The 20,951-nt window shown below is 39.8% G+C and overlaps 1 protein-coding gene across 35 annotated transcripts in view; it reads left to right on the top strand.

The window, feature by feature from the left end:
- Nucleotides 1-20,951, top strand: part of PTPRD (protein tyrosine phosphatase receptor type D) — a 1,589,668-nt gene that overhangs the window by 1,500,119 nt on the left and 68,598 nt on the right. For 15 of the 35 annotated variants that reach the window (XM_083185941.1, XM_083185948.1, XM_083185943.1 and 12 more), the window contains 5 exons: nucleotides 5,000-5,160; nucleotides 6,786-6,800; nucleotides 12,871-12,983; nucleotides 16,705-16,746; nucleotides 17,227-17,324. In XM_083185941.1, coding sequence (XP_083042067.1) covers nucleotides 5,000-5,160; nucleotides 6,786-6,800; nucleotides 12,871-12,983; nucleotides 16,705-16,746; nucleotides 17,227-17,324 — 429 coding nt within the window. The remainder of the gene's footprint in view (nucleotides 1-4,999; nucleotides 5,161-6,785; nucleotides 6,801-12,870; nucleotides 12,984-16,704; nucleotides 16,747-17,226; nucleotides 17,325-20,951) is intronic. The other 20 variants (XM_083185956.1, XM_083185957.1, XM_083185958.1 and 17 more) reach the window with 5 other exon arrangements.

Here is a 20,951-nt window from a genome sequence, read left to right on the forward strand (position 1 = left end):
CACCACACATGAAGAGTTGTGTGGGCCTTCTGAGCGATCATAACCAGCAGGGTGGTTCTGAATCTCGGTCCAGTGGGGCCGGCATTCGTATCACTGTGTGGGCTACACACACAGCGATAGTCAGCCACTTTCTCAGCAATTATGTAAAATGTGAAAAAGTGGCTGACTATCGCTCCGTGTGAAGGGCCCATAAGGGTTTGGGTTAGCATTGTCAACACAAGATAACAAACCCTTTTATAACTTTAATATTTATTATGATAAATGGCTATCATATTATGACTACATACTATCCACTGCATGCAAAATGCTACATAACAGTCTAGTAAAACATTGTAGCGTGGCATTTTTTATGGAGATACAGCCACAGTCACACAAAGATGCTCTACTCTACTGAGTCCCATGGGGCTCACGCTTTATGTGTAATGCGACTTGTACTGTATAGGGGGACATTCTTATTGACTCAGTAAACTGCGAAGCTCTCAGCTTAGCGTGTCCACCCCGATGAATCTCTGCCCCACCTCCGCTGTTTCGGGGATGTGTTACGAAGACACATCCCCTCACATGTGCCCACTGCAGGATAAATCATTTGATGGTCAGCAACCATCAAATGATTTTTCCTGCCTTCGCAAATATAAGTCAGTCTCAACTGACTTATATTTGCGGGTGCCTGGGACAAAAACAAGGTGGGCGGATGACGTCATGTGACATCAGCCCCCTGCCTCCAGCAGACATTAGCCTGCCCATGTACCCATGGGAAGGCCCAGTGTTTTCATGGGGCCGCCACTGCCCCCATTCCTCCCTCCCCTCTGCGAATGGCCCGGTAACAGTGTAGTGCGCAAACCCCGACCATTGGGGCAGGGGCTGAAATTGGTTCACTCCGTGTGAACCAGAATTGGCCCCATAGATGTATGGTGGTTTACTGTAGTTCTTCCATTTGGCCCTTGTCCCACAATTATTTAGATGTGTCACTACTGTGTTTAAACCAGCACATAGGGTGAAATTTAATAGGATGAGAGATTCAGAAAGTCAGAGATTTGGTAAGATATCTCCAGTTTCTATAAAGCAGCAATAATTTACAATTCAAAATCAAACTGGTTTTGCAGTGTGAGTGATTGCCGATTTAAAAAAACTGGAGATTTCTTACCAAATCTCTCACTTTCTGAATCTCTCATCCTATTAAATTTCACCCATAGTGTGTGTGTGTACTACACTGATACAACAAACTACTGTACAAATACTATTGTAGATATTGTAGAATAGATGTTGGACACAAAAGAACAATGGTAACACTTTTGTGTCCATTTCCTATTTTTGTGAGTATAGGCCAGCTCACATAACACAAGCAGCAGTTAGTGGATAAAAATATCATTCCTCTTTTCTCCATTTATCTATTATATATAAGCGCCAGGTACTGTGTTCAGCCTCGACAGCCGTGCCCCTGTCCCGTTCTCGTTTTGCTCGCCTGGAGCTCGGCAGTCGGGATTCAATGTCCCGGCCGCCGAGTGGCGAGAAGGGGGCGTGGCCGCGGGTTGATGATGAAAATAGACGAGCTCCGGCCGGGAGCTCGCCTATTTCCAGCTTTTCTCGGCAGAACGAGCCCGACAGCTTGTGCTGTCGGGCTTGTTCTGCGCAAAACCCCTGTTCAATGCTGTCGGGGAAGACAGCATTGAATAGGGCCCCCCAGCCAACTCCCCCGTCGGGAGATGGCTGCGGGTGCACAACAAAGATTGAATACCCCCCTTAGAGTGCCAGACTGTTTCACAAACCAAAAAGTAGAATAGATGTTGCCAATTCTTTGCCCCATCTTGCCCTTTGCCCCTTGGTCCACACCAACATCCTGGCACATGCTTCCTTCTTATGCAACATACTGCCTCCCACCCGGTTCTTTGTTGCAGTCCCCATCTATCTTGCCTTTTCCCCTGCACTGTGTTGCATTCTCCCTGCTGCACACTGCCATGGTAATGCAAAACACGTCAGCTCCCGTTGATTCTGTAGTATCGGGCATCTTTTTTTGCAATGTTTTCAGTTAAATAATATTTTATTGTCAAATGGCGCAAATACAATGCATATTATGTGACTAACCCTTTATCTGCATAAGAAATGGAAAGTTACAGTGTTTTCCTGGAAAACACTGTAATGTAGAATTTAGTAGGCTGATACAGAGGCAAAAGGAGGCTATACATTATGTACCTGGACACAACAACAGCTCCCTTAGGGGACACGTAAGCAAACCTAGAAGTGCATAAATAACCCATCTATCAACATTTAAGAACTGGGCAACATATTCCGATTTATACAATGCTAATATGTTACTGGCAATAGGGTATGCTATACACTAACATAGCCCACAACCCCTCTTTTGCTACACGAGTAAGTTTTTTAATGCCATATACAAAAACCATAATTATATTCTCAGGCACTCTTCGTATTAAAACCTGCCTAGTGTTATTTCAAATTACCTCAGAAATTACTTGCATTAACATTACATTAACTTTACATTTTGTACCTGCAATATCTAACACTGTAATTAGCAAACTATTGAATAGTTTATTGATGCTGTATGACTTCTGGAAAGTGCTACCAATTTCTGCATTTCCTGTTCAGAGATGCTCGGCAATTGATAGACCTTCCTTGCCGAGATTATTACAGAGAGTACTGAGGCATGAATTTTCCAGCAGTTATATATTTTAAAATGCCTGTGGAAAATGAAAGGTTCCTGCTTTGTCTGGGGATTGCATGAATAAATAGCTTTTACGGCAAACATCATTTCAGCCACATGATAAGAACCATGCACAGAAAGTTATATCCTGCCAATTTATAGCTAATATGTAAGCAAATTACCGCTTTTTGGGGGGAAAATTACGGTTTATTGCCTTCTAATTTGTTGGAGCAAAACATTGATATTTTATTTTTTGAAAATAACATGGGACTAACATAGCATTTCTTAGCAATATGTTGAAATATACCAGTCCCAGCGGTACATCAAGAAATGATAGAGTACATATTTGGTTTGAATCAACAAATGTATGCATATACACTAGTACAGGAGTTAGCATTAAGTGCAATTTTAGATAGATAGATAGATAGATAGATAGATAGATAGATAGATAGATAGATAGATAGATAGATAGATAGATAGATAGGAAAAATTCAATCCGAATAATTATTTGTCTTTTTTAGTGTAATGTAATTTCGCTAAAGGATGATGAGACTGATACAACAGTACTCAGGATTTAATTAACTATATATCTTAGGTAACACTGTAGGTGGTGTAAACGGAGAGTGCTTATAAATAGCTGTAGTGTCTGTAGGGGGTGCTTGGAGTGCAGGCCACTGAGTGCACCAAAAGTCTGGCTCCTCAGTTACAGGAGCCGGGTGCTGCATTTTAACAATACGTGCAGCACTAGGCTCCTGTAACAGTGTGGCCATAGCAGTATCCGGAGGCAAGGAGGACTAGGTTTGACAAGGCATAGGAATGCCCATGATATATATCATAACAATGGTAATAAAGTCACATACCGTGTTTCCCCGATAATAAGACACTGTCTTATTTTTTTTTTAAACAAAAAGCACCATAGGTCTTATTTTCGGGGCAGGGCTTATTTTAAATCCTCCTTTAATTACATGCCCCCAGTCCTCCTTTAATTACATGCCCCCAGTCCACCTTTAATTACAGTACATGCCCCCAGTCCTCCTTTAATATGGTAACATGCCCCCATTCCTCCTTTGATAACATGCCCCCATTCCTCCTTTCAATAACATACAGTAGGGTAATGCTCACCAACAATAAAGAATTCTTATAACTACACCAGAGCTTCTTCTTGGCTGCGTGCCACTGCTCCCCTGGCTCCCTCTGGCTGCTGCAACCGCGTGATGTGCATGGTGACGTCACACGCTGCACGCATTGCATCCCTGGGACCGGGAGCTGTCCGGGAGTGGAAGCCAGAACGGTACCTTACAAGCAACGGGTGTGGGGGGGGGGGGGGACTGAGGAGGGGGTTAGCCCCGGAAATGGACTAGAATTTACAGTAAGGACCTCACTATGGAATTTTTAATAGGGCTTATTTTCGGGGTAGGGCTTATTTTAGACCAGTGTCCAAAATCAAGTGTAGGGCTTAATTTCGGGGTAGGGCTTATTATCAGGGAAACACGGTAGTAACATAGTAATTAAGGTTGAATAGACATGTAGTCCGTTGAGTTCAACCTATCTAACTTGTAACTACTGACTTGAGTAAGTCATATCTATAGGATTCCCTTAGTGGCAAAAATGTATCCTGTTTTGATTTAAATTCATTAACAGTAGTTGCTGTAACCACCCCCACCGGCAATGAGTTCCAGAATGTTACTGCTCTAATGGTGAAGAATCCTCTTCTTAATTCAGTAAGGAATTTCTTTTCCTTGGGCCTCAGTACATGCCCGCGTTTCCTAAGTATAGGCCTGTAAGTGAACAAATCAGTTCCATAGGATTCCCAATCCTGTATTTGAACATATCCCCTCATATCACCTCTCAACCTCCGTTTCTCCAGTGAAAGTATATTCAGCCTGGTTCACCTATCTTTTTATTCTAGTGATTTGAGACCTTTTACTAGCTTAGTCGCCTTTCTGTGTTGTAAATCTATGAAAGCTTATTAAATATGTTCATCTAAAAGTCTTTAGCATTATTAATAACACATATTTCTATAGATAGTGATAACATACTCCATTGTGCTTTACAATTCGTAAAGCAATACTCTGGGGCCTGTAACACTGTAAGGGATCTTTGCAAGCAGGCCTGAACACTGATTGCTACTTGGTTAATTTGTTTTGGTCATGTTTAAGAAAATAAATAAAATATAAATATAAAAAAATTCATTTTGGCGTCAATCGCGTTCCAGAAATCATTGCTGGAAATGAAAGAAGACCAGCTGGAAGTCCCAAAGTTGCTAATCCTTGGTCAGATTGATTAGAATATATTCTATGATTGTGTGAGTTTTAAATAAAGCTTGTTTTATTTTTGCAGACAATGTATGCCACAAGCCCCTATTCAGATCCGGTTGTCTCAATGGAACTTGACCCACAGCCAATGACAGATGAAGAAGAGGGCTTGATTTGGGTAGTTGGACCAGTTCTAGCTGTAGTGTTTATCATTTGTATTGTGATAGCAATTCTTCTGTACAAAAGGTAAGTTACATCACATAATGTTAGCAAAAAAAATCTGAATAAGCTCATCTGTTTTTTATTATCTAAAAACACAGCAAAGAAATCTTTGAATTAACTGCCAAGTTTAGGAACCCCAAGTCAGGCCACATAATTCAAAGTCGCTCATACTAGTATACTGTACTGTATATATCTAAGTAGCTCCTCTCCCTCACTAAAATTAATATTAACGCCACCTCAATATATATTTTGTCCATTCACCATAGTCCTATTATAATTTGTGCTCTCTTTGGGCCAGATGCACTAAGCTTCAAAGCGATAAAATGGAGAGTGATAAACAGCCAGCCAATCAGCTCCTACCTGCCATGTCACAGACTGTTTGAAAAATGTCAAGCAGGAGCTGATTGGTTGGTTGTTCATCGCTCTCCATTTTATCACTTTTGAAACGTAGTGCATCTGGCCCTTTACCATTTGAACTATCTAGGCATAATGTCTACTCTTCCAGAATATCAAGGAGACAGGGGACTTCCCTATTTTGGTAGGTCATCCACCTTACCATATCTTGCTTCACTTAATCATGTGTTATTCAAGGTAGATCTGTTATCATTACCACACCCTGCTGCTCAGTGATGTAAAACAGATTTTGTGCAACAACGGTCAGGCTCTGATGATGCACATTGTATTGCCCTGGAGGTCTGAGTACTAGGCGAGTATGCCATGCAGGCTACCTGATTTACTTAATGGAATAAAATAGGAAGAAAATGAGGAGTCATTGAAGTTTCACATTGAACATTTATAGTTTACTGTACATTCTGGAATTTTGGGTTAATAAATACATATATATTTTCTAGGGTATACGTTCGTCAGGTCGACACTATTAAGGTTGACATACACTGGGTCGACAATTGAAGGTCGACAGGCCTTAGGTCGACACATTAAAACTTCAATATGGCTAAGGTCGACGGGGCCAAAAGGTTGGCACAAGCATTAGGTCGACTATAGGAAGGTCGATAGTCAAAAGGTCGACATGGGTTTTTCATGGTTTTTTTTGAGCCAACATGTGTGGTCAGGTGGTACTTTATGCCCTACCATCCACTAGGGCGTGGAGGAAGAATATAATAGTGTGCCAAGCACAGCGAGACACTGAGCCCGAAGCATGGTGAGCGCAGCGGAGCACTTTTCCGGTGTCCATGTCGACTGTGTCGAAAAAAAATGTCGACCTAACTGGTGACCTTCCTATTGTGAGCCTAAAGCTTGTGTCGACCTTTTAACTCTTTCGACCGTAGCATGTCGACCTTTTTTCATACCCTTTCCTAGCCCGTGTTGAAAGCATCTATATCTGTCTTGCGTTGTACAAAATTGTAGGTGTTTCTATGCTATTGGTTCGTGGTGCGGCAACCACTGTTCATGTCACCCTTAATCTGATTTTAACCCCTAGGACATGTATGTAAGACCTGGATATCAGATTTTTAGCCTCTGAAGCATAATTTTTTAAATAACATGCCCTTGTTTGGAGATGTTTTACTGCAGAGGCTATTGCATTAACAGTAAACATCCACTTTGCTGAGTAATATTTAATGTGTATTTATCTTACTTTTATTTATCAATTAACATTACATCTTTTCTTTGTTTGCTACTTTAAAATGGAGCAGTAAACCAGACAGGTGAGAAATGTTAAAATACTAGATTATGTTGCTATTAATGAAAACAAAATTGCAAGCCATTGAATATACTGGTAATCCCAAAGTATTGAGGCTCTCTGCAAAATTCTACCACGTACAATAAAAGAAAACCTCCTCTCCTGGCATCACTGCACAAAAAAAAATTAATTAATACATGTATTATGTTGACACTTATCTCTTACACACCTAAAGATGTATCTCTCCAATTTGGCTGGTTAGAGCGAAAATCTGGTAATGTATCAAAGCAACTGACAATCAAATCTTTATACAATCTTCCTATAGATTGTAAGCTTGCGAGCAGGGCCCTCCTACATTTTGACTGTCTGTAAATACCCTGTTTGTTGTATCACTGTCTCCTTTGTAAAGCGCAATGGACTATACTGCGCTATATAAGAAACTGTTAATAAATAAATAATGATAAATAAACCTTTACTCAAAAACACAGGAAAACAGACAAAACTGTCATTTTGATACATTGGTTAAGTCAAAAGCGCTTAACCAGATTATAAAATGGACCTTTTTTGCCTATTTCCCAGTGATAGGGAGTAAACGGTTGACTGACATTTGCTGCCATACAGGGGGTTATTTTGGTTCACTCTTTCTGACAAGTTCCTTCTTAGATGGACAAAGCCATGTGCACTGCAGGTGGGGAAGATATAACGTGCAGATAGAATTAGATTTGGGTGGAGTTTTACTTCAAAATGAGATCTATATTGCAGTGTTAAAATAAAGCAGTTAGTATTTTCCCTGCACAGAAACAAAATAACTCACCCAAATAAAATTCTCTCTGCATATTTTACATCTGCCCCCAGTCCCTGCGCGCACCCCCCCCCCCCCCCCGCCATTGGACAGGAGGTGAATGGATGCCGCACACAGGCATCCGTTCACCTCCCTCCCCCGCCGCCGCTGCTGTCTGCAGAGTATAGCAGCGGCTGTCAGTGTCAGACTGACAATCCGTCCAACCTGCGGACGCTGCGGTCCGCAGGTTGGACGTTCCCCATTCATGTCATCCGACCCGGCGTTCCCATTTACACCGCCCTCTACCCAGGTCCTAGCCGTGTTCTTCCCAGGTCAGGACCTGGGTAGAAGTCCCATGTAAAGGGACACGGCGTTAGGGATTTACACCGCCGAAGATCCGGGTCTGACCCGCCGCTGACCCGGATTTTTCGGCGGTGTAAAAGGGGTATAAGAAGGAATTTGTCAGAAAGAGTGAACCAAAATAACCCCCACTGTACATTACCAGATTTTTGTTCCAACCAACCCGATTGGACAAATATACCTTTAGTTGTGTACCCAGCTTTACAGTGAAAATTACCATGGTGGTTTAAGTAACTTTAAGAGCAGCCACTTGTAATAACCATAGTGGCTTAAGTAACTCACCTGATTGTGATGTCCTGCTAAGCTTGCCTCGCAAGCTCTTGTGTACCAAATTGATTATACCTTTAGGTGTATTTACTGTGTGATGAAATGTCATGTGAAAAACACAATATAAATTCAGGAAGAAATTGACTGTGAAACTCGCTATATGAGGCTTTTTTCACATGGGCATATTAGGACTTCATGCTTTTCCAGCCAGAAACAGAATTTAAAACTCCAATAGTGACACACAGCACTGAATATGAAATTGCCATCTATTAGACAAGAAGTACTTCTGCTGTGAGAACGCTGCATGCGGCCTTTCTCTTTCCAGGCTGTAGGGCTAATTTACTAACTTTCCACTTAGTTGCAAAATCAGACACCTGCTTTCATTGACTAACCTGCACTAGACCCGTAAATGCCTACTGCTGATTAGTTGCTGAAGCTCATAGTTCATACTGTATCTAAGTTCAATAATAGTAAGGGAACAATTTTGTCTCCCCAGTACCTTTAGTTTGCCTTTGAAGGGTACAGCATTTTAAATTCCTGTGTGCCACCACACGTATAGCTAGAGCTATATATATATATATATATATATATATATATATATATATATATATATATATATACACAGATGGAGTGCCCCTCTTCTGTCGCCTGCAGTTGTAAGGGCTTGTGCACCCCATTCAGACGGAGCTCCCTGCCGCCATCGCCATTCCCCACCGCCGCCCGAACCCCCCCAACCCAGCCCATCTCCCTGAAGCGGAGACAGGCAGGGTCACTCCGCCCAGCCGCCGAATGACTGGGTCGTGCTTGCTTGTGAGACATACGCACATCCCAGTCTGATGGAGCCCCTCTCCGCCAGCGTTCTCCAGCGGGGAGGTTCTGGCGAGCGCTAAGTTTGAAAGAGAGGGGCTCCATCTGTATATTAGTGGTCGAAGTGGGAATTTTGAAGTGGGGGTATGAAAAGATTAATGTTTCTCTGTTGCATGTGTCAGAAAAGGGGACATGTCCTTATGAGGGTAGGGGCGGTGAGTAAACACACACAGAAACAGCGCGCACATGCACACACACAAACAGCATGCGTGTACACACACAAACAGCATTCACATGTACACACACAAACAGCTTGCACATGCACACACAAAAAACATCATCATCATGCACCCCTTTCACTTACTAATATATTACTTTCTGGGGGTCTCTTGTAAAACCAGACTGTTGGGTAGATGTATGTAGCAGTGATAAAGTGACAGGTACTTTATCACCGGCCAATCAGCTCCTAACTGTCCCCTTTTAAAGCCAGTCTGTAACTTAACAATCAGGAGCTGATTGGTCGGTGATAAAATACCAAACTCATTAATGAATTCACCTCACTTACCATTGGTTCATACATCTACCCCTGAGTTCTCTGGTAATAATATACCTGTCTGAGTAAAGCACTTCAGCCCCAGCGCTGCCCTTCCTCCAGCACCCACACCCCCAGCCTGGCATCCCTACAATTACTGCCAGGGCACCCACCTAAAATAAATTTCAGTGGCAGAAGTACCAGAATACTGGCACTCTTTGGACACTTCTGCATGAGCATGTAAACACAAACCCCACACACACACACACACACAAACAAACAACATGCCCTCCTACACACACAAACAGTATGCACATGTACACACACAACACACACAAGCATATTACACACACAGCTGCCGTGCTCCTGCCCACCTACTGGCCACTTACATCTTTGCTCTTAACGGCCGGATGCAGACTAGGGAGAGCCCAGTGGGTTACCTGATCGCTAGATTAGGGCTGCTGATTTCCCATCATCTGTGTGTGTCCGTCCAGTGAGGCAGCGTCCCGGGGCACGTTCTGCCGTTGTCCCGCTGCATCTCCAATCCCAGCCAGCTAGGCGGCAGCAGCAGCAGCGTAGGCTGCGAGAAGGCAGCCTTTGTTAAAAAAGGCGGAAGAAACAACCCTGGTTGTGGTTTGAAATGCGAAAAAAACACTTGCTGTCACAAACTGGCTTGCTGTGTAAAATAAGAACATAGGGCCTTATTCTGGTTGACTCGCTTTGTTCATTCGCAACTCCAACCATACACACGCAGCCAAGCCATCCTCAACACTATGCTTAATTACATGAATGGCCTCACTTCATTGTGTTTATTGCAAGTCAATTTTCATCATTAGTGGCCATTATTAATTAGCAAGGACACGTTTATTAATTCCCTGTGTTCTTTATTAACTCTTATTAGCACAACTACATTTAAATACATAATACATGTATAATACAAATGTCCAGCATATGAATTTTAAAGTGTTTGAAAATGAGTTGTTTTGTTATTGTATATACTCATGTTTTAATGTATATGTACTGTATTTAGAAATGTTGCTAAAATAATGCAAAATCGGGAATGGCCTTGATAATAGATTTAGCCAGATTAATAACAGAAACTTGTATGTTGTTTGGCTCAGTAGTGTGTGCAGGTGTGTGTGTGTTTTAGCAATTGTCTGGTCTGATTATTCTTGCATGAACTGGGCTATTTGGTTGCAGCCAGGAGACACCTAGGAGTCACTTAGATTTGCAAATGAATTTTCAGGCCAATACTGCTATTGTATGCATAGGTTTGCGAAAACAACACCCACCACTTTTGGACCACTCCCTTTGCATACGCTCAGGTTCACGCCCATTTTCACAGTGCCGCGAGGCCGCACCTAATGTGGCCCCCACCACACGCCTTGATTTCTTATGGGACTTGCAAACAGATTAACGCTTGCAGCAATGCAAGCATCAGAGTCCTAACAGGTTGGCACATGCGCGTTGCATTCTCTGCACATGAACACTAAACTAAAAATAGTAGTCAATGCGAATTTGCATCCGTGCATGTCAACCAGAATAACCACCATATTGTCTAATAGCAGAAACATATAAATAAGGAGTATTTGTTATGCTAACGAAGCTAGTGTATGTGCGAGTCACTGGTTCATTATCAGGTGTTCCTATTTTCTTCCAAAACCAGACTTAATAATTTAGCTTTGTTATTCGAAATAAGGACCTTGCCTGCAAGTCACTGAATTGATTAATTTTCTCTTCTTGAGCTCACTTGTAAGGCTTGTCTTGCCTGGGCTTTTTGTGTAATTAGTATTCAGTTTGCTGATATCGCCACCTACAAATAATTAAATGTTTCCAATACCTCTATATAGGTAATAAACTCCTCGTCTTTGTTATGCTAAAAGTGAGCAGAAAATGCTCAGTGAAAATGACACTGGCAGGAGATTTTATTAAGATAGGAAACTGATGAGTTCTTTTGTGACACATTAAACAACTCAGCCATGGGTCTAGCTCATTTCACCCACCCCAGCCAAATGCTAGCTGATTTGCAGCACGGAGATGTAGAGGATCCTTTACAGGGGGATTTCATCAGTGTTGAGAAAACAATTTACCATAGAGTATGTTTACAGAACGCAATGCTCTTGGTTCCTCAGCACAATCTAGGTGCTACAGCAAATTGACAATACATAAATGAGCTAATATGTACTTGGAGGCCTTCATCTGTCTCTGTGTCAATGATTTCTTAACAAACATTGACACTTTGGCCGGTTTCATGGAAACACAGAAATCAAAAATTAATTGCTGTGAATCTTATTTTTACGACTTCGTCTTTTTATGTACATGTCAGTTTATAAATTTGAATGCAGTAGTTTCTATTGGGACGATGTCATACAAGTAGGGTGGCCAACACTGGGATCGGGATCGGCTGGATCCTGGTATTTGGCTCCAAAATAACCAGGATTTCAATTTGCAGGATTGGAGTTTCCAATCCCAAAGTGAATCCTGAGATTGAGCCTTTTTCAATCGCAAATCCAGGGATTTAATCAATGCCCTAGGATTGGCATCCCTACATAATAGTGATTAGTTTGAGTCACTAAAACATCCATACAAACATTGCATGAATGCAGTTTTAACATATTAATTAATTAATAAAGAAAAAAAAAAAAAAGAAGGCAGAAAAAACATCTAAAAGAAGATTCGGTACTTGTGTAGTTTCATGGCGCCAGCTACTTCCGGGTGTACGCTCGCCACGAAATATGTCCAAAAAAGTAACTTAACTCAATGCCAACATGGATAGTTCATACCTCCACTTTCCATGTTGGCATGGAGTTGATTTTAAATAGCGTGGCGAGCGTAGTGAGCCACCGAGCCCGCAGCGTGGGCGAGCGAAGCGAGCCCCGCAAAGGGACTCAGACGCACGGCGCCATGCTGGCGCCGTGAAACTACACAAGTACCGAAGATTCAGAATAAGGGGGGAAGAAACCAGAAGAAAAGACAGACCCATTGATCAGGAAAAAAAGGGAGAAAGGGAAGAGGAAGTGAGATGGTCAGATGTGAGCAAAGCTAATACTGCCCTAAGATCTGGAACTAAGGTGTATAGGAAGGTTTATAAAGCAAACTTCCATTTTTAATAAATATTACGTTAGTTAATTTAAAAAAGGAAAGATTTCATATGTTGCATGATTGTTGGTATTGTAGAGGTGTGTCACTGTGATATTGTAGTATCATTGACCTATGGTCTTGTTATATGTTCATAGATGTGTGTGATATATGTATATTATGTACTGAACATTTTGAAGCACCTGAGAAAATAAATGTGATGGAATGTATTGCAATATAATGTGATGTATTTTGAATTATCATCTACAGGAAAAGGACAGAATCAGACTCGAGGAAAAGCAGCTTACCTAACAACAAGGAGATTCCATCACATCATCCAACTGATCCTGTTGAGCTTCGGCGCCTTAACTTTCAAACACCAGGTGAGAAGCAGAATTCATTCTCATAATTCCCATCCATGTCATCTGTAAAGAAATGTGTAAGTCTATAGGTATCTAGGGTAAATAAGGTGTATGTTAATTGTATCTTATAAAATGTGAATTGGTTCATTGTCCTAAACCAGTGGCATTTATAGAGAGACATACTGTACCAAAGTTGGCCAACACCTTTTTTTTAATTTAATCAAAATGTAGACACAAATGGATCTCTCCTCCCTACATTTTATATGGACTTCACTATACTACAGTAGTATATTAACTTCTAGAGATGCAGGTGGAACCCATTGACAAGTTGTATATATTGACTTTGCATTTTATACCTCCAATTCCAAGATGGCCTTACTACTCTTTGCTGCTATAATTGTCCATCAGATTTCTTTTCATGCCATAAGAAAGTTTTTATTGCATCAAGGAGACTTCAAGGTGATTGCCTTAACATATTAATAGTGTCGTTTTAATCCTGAAGCCATTAAACCATGTACTGTATATATTTATTTATAAATATAACTGCTTTTATTAATTAGGGAAGAATGGCTAATTTAAGTACATAAATATTTAATTAGATTAAATGGTTTTTCTTTTCATTAAGCAATTTTTACTGACTCAGCAGTCCATTAAATAACATAGAATGTCCTCTTGGAAAGGTTAATATATATTAGCTTCAAAAATACATAAATCAAGGATTTAAGGTAAGTACTTTATTAAACAATTGCCTGTAAAGTTGACTTCATTGTCTCTATAGAAATGGTAGTTTATTATTCCATCAAAACGTGTAGATTTCCTGGCATAGCTTGTGGCTCTGTGACTAATGTCTACTTGCGGTAGCAGAGTTAATTTATAAATTTACTCAAGAGTTGAACCAACATCCTTTATTTGAAATACTGAAATACTGTAATTAAGAGCTGAAAATCACTGCCAATAAATGCTTGAAAAAGTGAAGTTAATAACAAACAAAGAAATAGTGACTTAAAGTAATGACCTTTAATATTCTGGCCAGTGATGTCCTGTGTCACATGTGATGGTTCCTAATCAACTTACATACTCCATTCTTGTTTGCATTGGTTCAGCCAACAAAATGGACACATCCGTCGTGTGTAAGTGAAAATCTATTTTAAAGCCTCTTTCACCTGTATACGTCCATTTCCTCTTAGAGAAACTACTAACATTGTAAAAGCCTGTTAAAATCAATTAGACGCTTTATAATTTGGAGATACTTTGGGTTCTTTTGATTAGATCAGAGGTAGCCTACTCAAGTCCTTGAGAACTACCAACAGTAAAAGTGTTCCAGATGTACTCACAGAATCCCAAGGAAAGTAATTAGCTCTAGCTGTGAATGTTTTAAAATGTGTGAGTGAGTAATGGCTACACCTGTGCACCATCTAGGTTGTCTGAAAAATGTGAACTGTTGGTAGCTCTAGAGGACTGGAGTCAGCTACTCCCTTGATTAGATTTTGTGAATAAGTAACTTTTTTATAAGTCAGGAGAGAGCAGCGATGTTGCAAATACCAGGTCTACGCTGCCTTTGTCCCTGCCACCATCCGCTCCTGGTGCCTGTACAATGAAAATGAGAGATGTCTATGGAAAGGTGTCTATGCAAAAAAGCCTGGCTCTCTGCCTATCACAGCCCAGACACACTAAGGATAACGCCCTAACATTTCCACGGAACGACCAGTTTGATTTTGCCATGTTATTGATTGCCGCTTTAAAAAAAAAATAGAACACTCTCACAAAATTTACCACTTTCTAATTCTCACACCATTACATTTGGCCACAGTTGTCCATTGGGTTTGATTTACTGCAGCCACAAAACTCAGCTCCATTAGACTCACCTAAAATCAGACCTTGCATACTACAAAGTGACTGTATCATATATAAACCAAATAATATTTATAGAAGTGCTTTCACAATTATATGATTGCATGTTAAAAATTATATTGATGTCAGATAGTTTACCAGTACATTATAAATGGACCATTTATTAATGTACCTATTCTAAGTGAATGTGCCATACATTTGTCATGGTATATATAAAAACAAGAATTTTTGTCTTTATAGAATACTAAATACAAATGTAGTTGCCCAAATTGAATTTACTTCTGGCTTGTACAGTATGTCTCTCTGTCCCTATATCTTTATGGATTGAGTAGACGCCAAATCCTTTGTTCTTCAGTTACCACCATGCTTATTATTGTTTTATTTCTGTAATTTGGTATTAAACGTCACTTCATAGTACTGTATGTGCATGAGTCTTTGAATGTGTCTTCAATTTGCGTATCTGCAAATATACTGATTATTTTCTGTTGTTACTAACAAAGTTCCAATTTTCAGTTGGCTTTTAATCTTTGCAGCTTTGATCAGTACTTCAGTCCCATCCAAAGGCTTTCCATAGCTATAATAAAATAAGTGGGAATTTAATTAGCCCCCCAAAAAAACAAATCTGGAAAGAAATGTTCCATTTTCAAATCTGGGATAAGATCCTGCACCTATGTACTTTCAAAGCTGTGCTTTCATAAACAGGGTGATTATCCCCAATAAGTGCTCAGTTGTGCTACCATCAGGGCGATTTCAATGGACTCAGGGATCAATAAGCCAGAGGTAAATTCCCTCATAGTATGTGAATAGTATAGAGAAATATAATTATTATAATTTTTTTTTTTTAACAAAACCACTAAATGCAGCTATTTAGGAATTATATTCTACATTACAAAATTGTTTAATAAGGCATTTCATATTTCTGTATATTTTATTGAAATTTAAAGGAATTTGACAAACTATTTTTTTATACGCAGTATAGCCGCAGGAGACCAAGAAACATATAATTAAGGTTTTTATGTAATATTCATAGATAATTTCAGATTAAACACCCTAAGTCTATCAGTGTTTCCTTACTAGTCCTAACAAATCATTTGAGGTATGCAAATGCACTTCTGTTCAGCCTCTCATATGACCTGTGATTGGGTCAAGGCGGTTGGGAGTCCTTTTTGTGCCCTTAAAGGGTAGAACCATATCTTACATAATTCTTAGTCAACCAGTGTCTGTGAATAATATGAGATATGTCAGCAACAGTTGGAGTGTCAACAGTTATAGATTAACTTAACCCATTGAGTGCCAACATCTATGTGAGAGATGTGCAAAATATGTGCTAAAAATGCCAATGTCACCCACAGTTGTTGTTTAAATTCAAATAAAAAATGCTGGGTAAAAAAGATTAAATTTTCTTATATAATGTTAACATGAATCAAAAACAAGCAGACGGCACTGATGAGACTTGAAGCAGGTAAATCACACTACAATGCTTTAATGTGACATTTTGTGGAACCAGAGTCCCCTGAAATGTCATATTAAGGCACTGTAGAGTGATATACCTGGTTCAAGTCTTGTGAGTGCCACTTGCTTGTTTGCCCACATATATTAGGGTTGCACTCCTGGAGGAAGGCACCAGAGCCATTTTCCCCTATTGGGGTACCAGGGTGTCGGGGGACCGCTTGGATTATATATAACCACTTTGCTTTATGATGTTGGTTGGCAATTTGACTCAATTTAGGCATTTTACTTTCACTGTAGAAAATCATATTGGTCATTCCATAAACCATTGTTATTTGTTACCTGCCTTTTCGCTTCACTCTGGAAGCAAATGAATTAGGCTACCCATTGCTTTTTTTCATGACATAAATCAGTTTTTATTTATACCCCATTTCCTTTTCAGGTTCAGGTGTCGCCGGTTACTCTGGTAACCTCCATTCTTCAAGTTAGTTTTGCTTCATTATGCATTAGTCATTTTAATTCTCCTTTACCCTCTCTTTTAGGAACCTTTCATTTTCTGTCTCTAGTTCACTACCTTCTCATCACTTAATCTAAGTTTCCATTTCATACAATGCAGAACAAAGGGTTTGAATTGATATCAAATAGATGTCTCTACCTGTGGTCTAACTGTGTCACTTTTTTTACCTAGCTAATACCATGATTCATTGCACAATAATGCCCTTCACGCTAGGCGATTTGGCTTTGGGAATATGCTTGGTGACTACTCATGTGTTAAGGACCATCCTTCCAAAGCATGAACAGCTTTAAGTAACCAAACTTATCTGCCTGCTTCTCACACATAACAGCATCCTTACTGCTCGCACATTGTCATTGTACTTTTTGCAACTGTACTCCATACATATGTATGCACCCTGGAAGTTCTGTCTGTCTTCACAGAATGTTTCTCCCTCTTCTTCTATTGCAGGTATGGCCAGTCACCCGCCAATCTCTATTCTAGAGCTTGCTGATCACATTGAAAGACTGAAAGCTAATGACAACTTGAAGTTTTCTCAAGAATACGAGGTATCTTGGTTGTACTAAGCTTATTTATTAATATCTGTATCAGATTGTTGTCTGGTGCTTTAACTGCAAATTAGCACTGACATTTCCAGGTGTACTATTTAATGAGTTAACTGATGGTGGAGTGTAATGATGAATCTTAGCTCCAGGGTAAAACACGGGCATGTCATGGTGGTTTATCTATAGTGGGTACAGGGTGTGCAGAGAACATGGACCCATGGGTCCAGGGGACTAACACCCTCCACCCATTTAATTAATGCTTTCCTGACTGGAATCCCAGATAGGTGGAGCCAGCAATGCAGTAATGATGCAAGAAAATCTTGCTGTGACCATGTTGCACATGCACTGTTGAAAAATCACAGGGAAATTACTGCCACACAATTTTACAGAGGCTTGCGCATGCTTACTAGACTACTCACTCAGTAAGTACACAGTACAGTAAGCACACCTTTACTGTACTTGGCCTATGCTTGCCTGTATCTCCCCCCCCCCACCTATACAGAAGCAATATGTGTATTGTACACTAAAAATTCGACTTGTGTCCTAATCAGAATTAGCCTTGTTATGTACTTCTGTTTTAATATATGTGAAATTGCTTGTTTTAGGTTTATTGTTCAAAAACAGACACCTTTTAACTTTTACGATAATTTTCAAAGGCCTCTTTTCATTGCTACTTTATTACTGTGTTGATGAGCAAAATGCATTCCTGCGATCACCATTAAGCTTAATTCATTCATTACATTCCCCTTGATTTGCTAATTACATTAGTGTCCCTAATGTGATATAAACTTGCTAGTATCATTTTGCCATTTATCTTAATAATCACAAGTATGTTCTTACTAGCAAAATTAAATTTGAGGTTTTCTAGCACATTAGCAGCATTTTATTGTATGAAAGACAACACAGTGCCTTTTCCAATTTACCTGATACAAATTTGATTTCTAAGAAAATATAAAAGAGCGTTGATTCTGAAATGTTGGCTAATACAATACTGGTGTAACATATAGTAACATAGTAATTAAGGTTGAAAAAAGGCGTTAGCCCATTAAGTTCAACTTATTTGACTTCTAACTACTGACTTGAGTAAGTCTATTACTTAAGCTATTGGGGTAAGCTATTGGATTCCTTTAGTGACCAAAAATGTATCCAGTTTTGATTTAAATTCATTAGTGGTAGTTGCTGTAACCACCCCCACCAGCAATGAGTTCCCAAATTTTACTGCTATAATGGTGTATAATGCTATAATGCTATAATTCAGTACAGAATTAATTTTCCTCGAGCCTCAGGACATGCCCACGTGTCCTAAGTATAGCCGTGTTACTGAACAAATCATCTCCCAGTTCCTTACGATTCCCAATCCTGTATTTCAACATACTAATCATATCATCTCTCAACCTCCTTTTCTCCAGTGAAAACATATTCAGCCTGGTCAACCTATCTTTGTATTCTAGTGATTTGAGACCATTTATTAGCTTAGTCGCCCCTTCTCTTTACCTGTTCCAATTCATATATGTCCTTTTTAAGGTGCGGTGCCCAGAACTGAACACAGTATTCCAAGTTTGGTCTCACCAATGCCTTGTAAAGAGGCACTATCACATTGGCATCCCATGAATCCATTTCCCTTATAATGTATGCCATGTTTGCTTTTACTGCTGCACTTGAGAAGTGTGCACTATTACCCAATTTTTCATCTATGATGACCCCCAAGTCCTTCTCTACAGCAGAATTCCCTATAATAACTCCAGTGATTGGCCAGTGGTTTATTAACATTGCTAGACCATCCATACCAAGGTTTAGATAACAGCCCCAGGCCTGCTGTGGCTGCTTGAGGGAGTGCTGGACATACTGTATGGGGGTACATTTATTAAAGCTTCTAAAATTGCCCTAGGATTAGGGTGAGCACCTGCACTCGCCATTCCAAAGTTGGGGTGTAGGGGCCTGTGATCACATTTCTTAAATAATTACAAAATAGAGGGCTCAGCACTCACTATAGTAAACTCCCTTACCTTAGTACATAAATAAATAATGGGGTTTTGGTTCATTTAATCAATGCAGTCAAGCTTGCAGCCCAATGTCAAGGGACTACACTTCACTGCAAGTCCTACTCTATCGCCCGGACTCTTGAAAACCTGACAACTGCAAAACATGCTACTGTAGCTAGTTTAAAGTTCACCTGCCAACTAACTTTTGTTTTTTAAAGGTGAGACAGGAAGCAGCTATCACAGTTTTAAGATGAATGCAGTGGCCTGTGACTACATTGCTTAAATATGTTTTTAATAACATATTTTTGTGGTCACAATTACACTATATGGACAAGACACCAGACCATTACACCAATAGGGACTGTAATAGGCCTACCACCTAGTCCGGGAACGCTACCCCTCTGGAAGGCAATCTTAATTACCAGAATGTCCAGAGTAACCCCGGAAAGACATTAATACCATTGTATTCAAAAAGATACACTCTAGTATGGAGTTGATCCACTCTTAAAGATGTAGCCACTCTCATTGTGGCACTGTTGCGTTAGCACATAGCCATTGGCTGGGGGTGAAAACTGGGGTGTAAGGCAGTCTTTTCCTGCAAGGTCACGCATATTGCAACTAGGGGAAATGTTTAATTTTTATAAATGTCTAAGGGTTTACTGTTCTCACTGGCAGCTAAAGTGTCTAGAAGTGTTCCTGCACTAATGCCTTTCCCTTGTCTTCCTTAAGAAGCCTGTACAGATACACTCTTTGAAGGACTTTGTCAGTCATAAGTTTCTTTTGGTTCATCCCATCTATTGTCTATTTCGTATCCTGTGTCCTCCTAAGTTTTGAGAGAAGGGTAAATCGCTCTTCAAGGCTACAGGATGATGATTGGACACTTGTAGGAAAGTGCTACAGTTATTTTATGGTAAATTAAGGTCAACAATTTGTTATTTTTAATCTCAATAAACATCTAAAAAGTGTATTTTGAATCACGAATGAAGAATAGAAATGTAATATTTGTATCCCGAGTGTTGGCCACCTATATCATTTGAAGAAATTGATCTTTAGACCCAGACAACAAGACAAAAATAGCAATAATATATCTAGTGAAAAATAGTATGTGTAGTGTAAAGTCATCTTATCTAAAAATTTAATCCTTTACTACATCAAACATAAATGTATTAGTGTAAGCTGGTGCTATGGCAGAGCCCATAGCAATTCCAAATGTTTGGATGTAAAAACACCCATCGAATAGAAATAAGTCTCTTGTTCGAATCAAATGAGGCAAATCTATGAAGAATGCAGTATATGTACCCTTGTATTGAGGTTTGTTTGTAATAAAACTTTTAGTGCATTTCATTAATCTGTGGTGGGGTGTATTAGTATATACAATGACTATGCCCACAGTACATAGCCAGCAAGTAGACAGTAACATTTAAAATCCTAAAGCTTCTAGTTAGGTTCATGACTGAAGGTAATAATCCAGATAGCTTGAACCATTGTAATATAGGGAACCACTGGCCGGTATTTTCAGTCTTACTGTAGGCTTTTGCAATGTTTGCATAACTTCTATGGACTATAAATTACCAGTATTTTTAGTTTAGTAGAGCATATACTATATTTTTAGATCTAATGCCATTATCCACATCTGTATTAAAAATAT

The sequence above is a fragment of the Crinia signifera genome, chromosome 1, assembly GCF_055691185.1.
Source record: "Crinia signifera chromosome 1, ASM5569118v1, whole genome shotgun sequence".
NCBI lineage: Eukaryota > Metazoa > Chordata > Amphibia > Anura > Myobatrachidae > Crinia > Crinia signifera.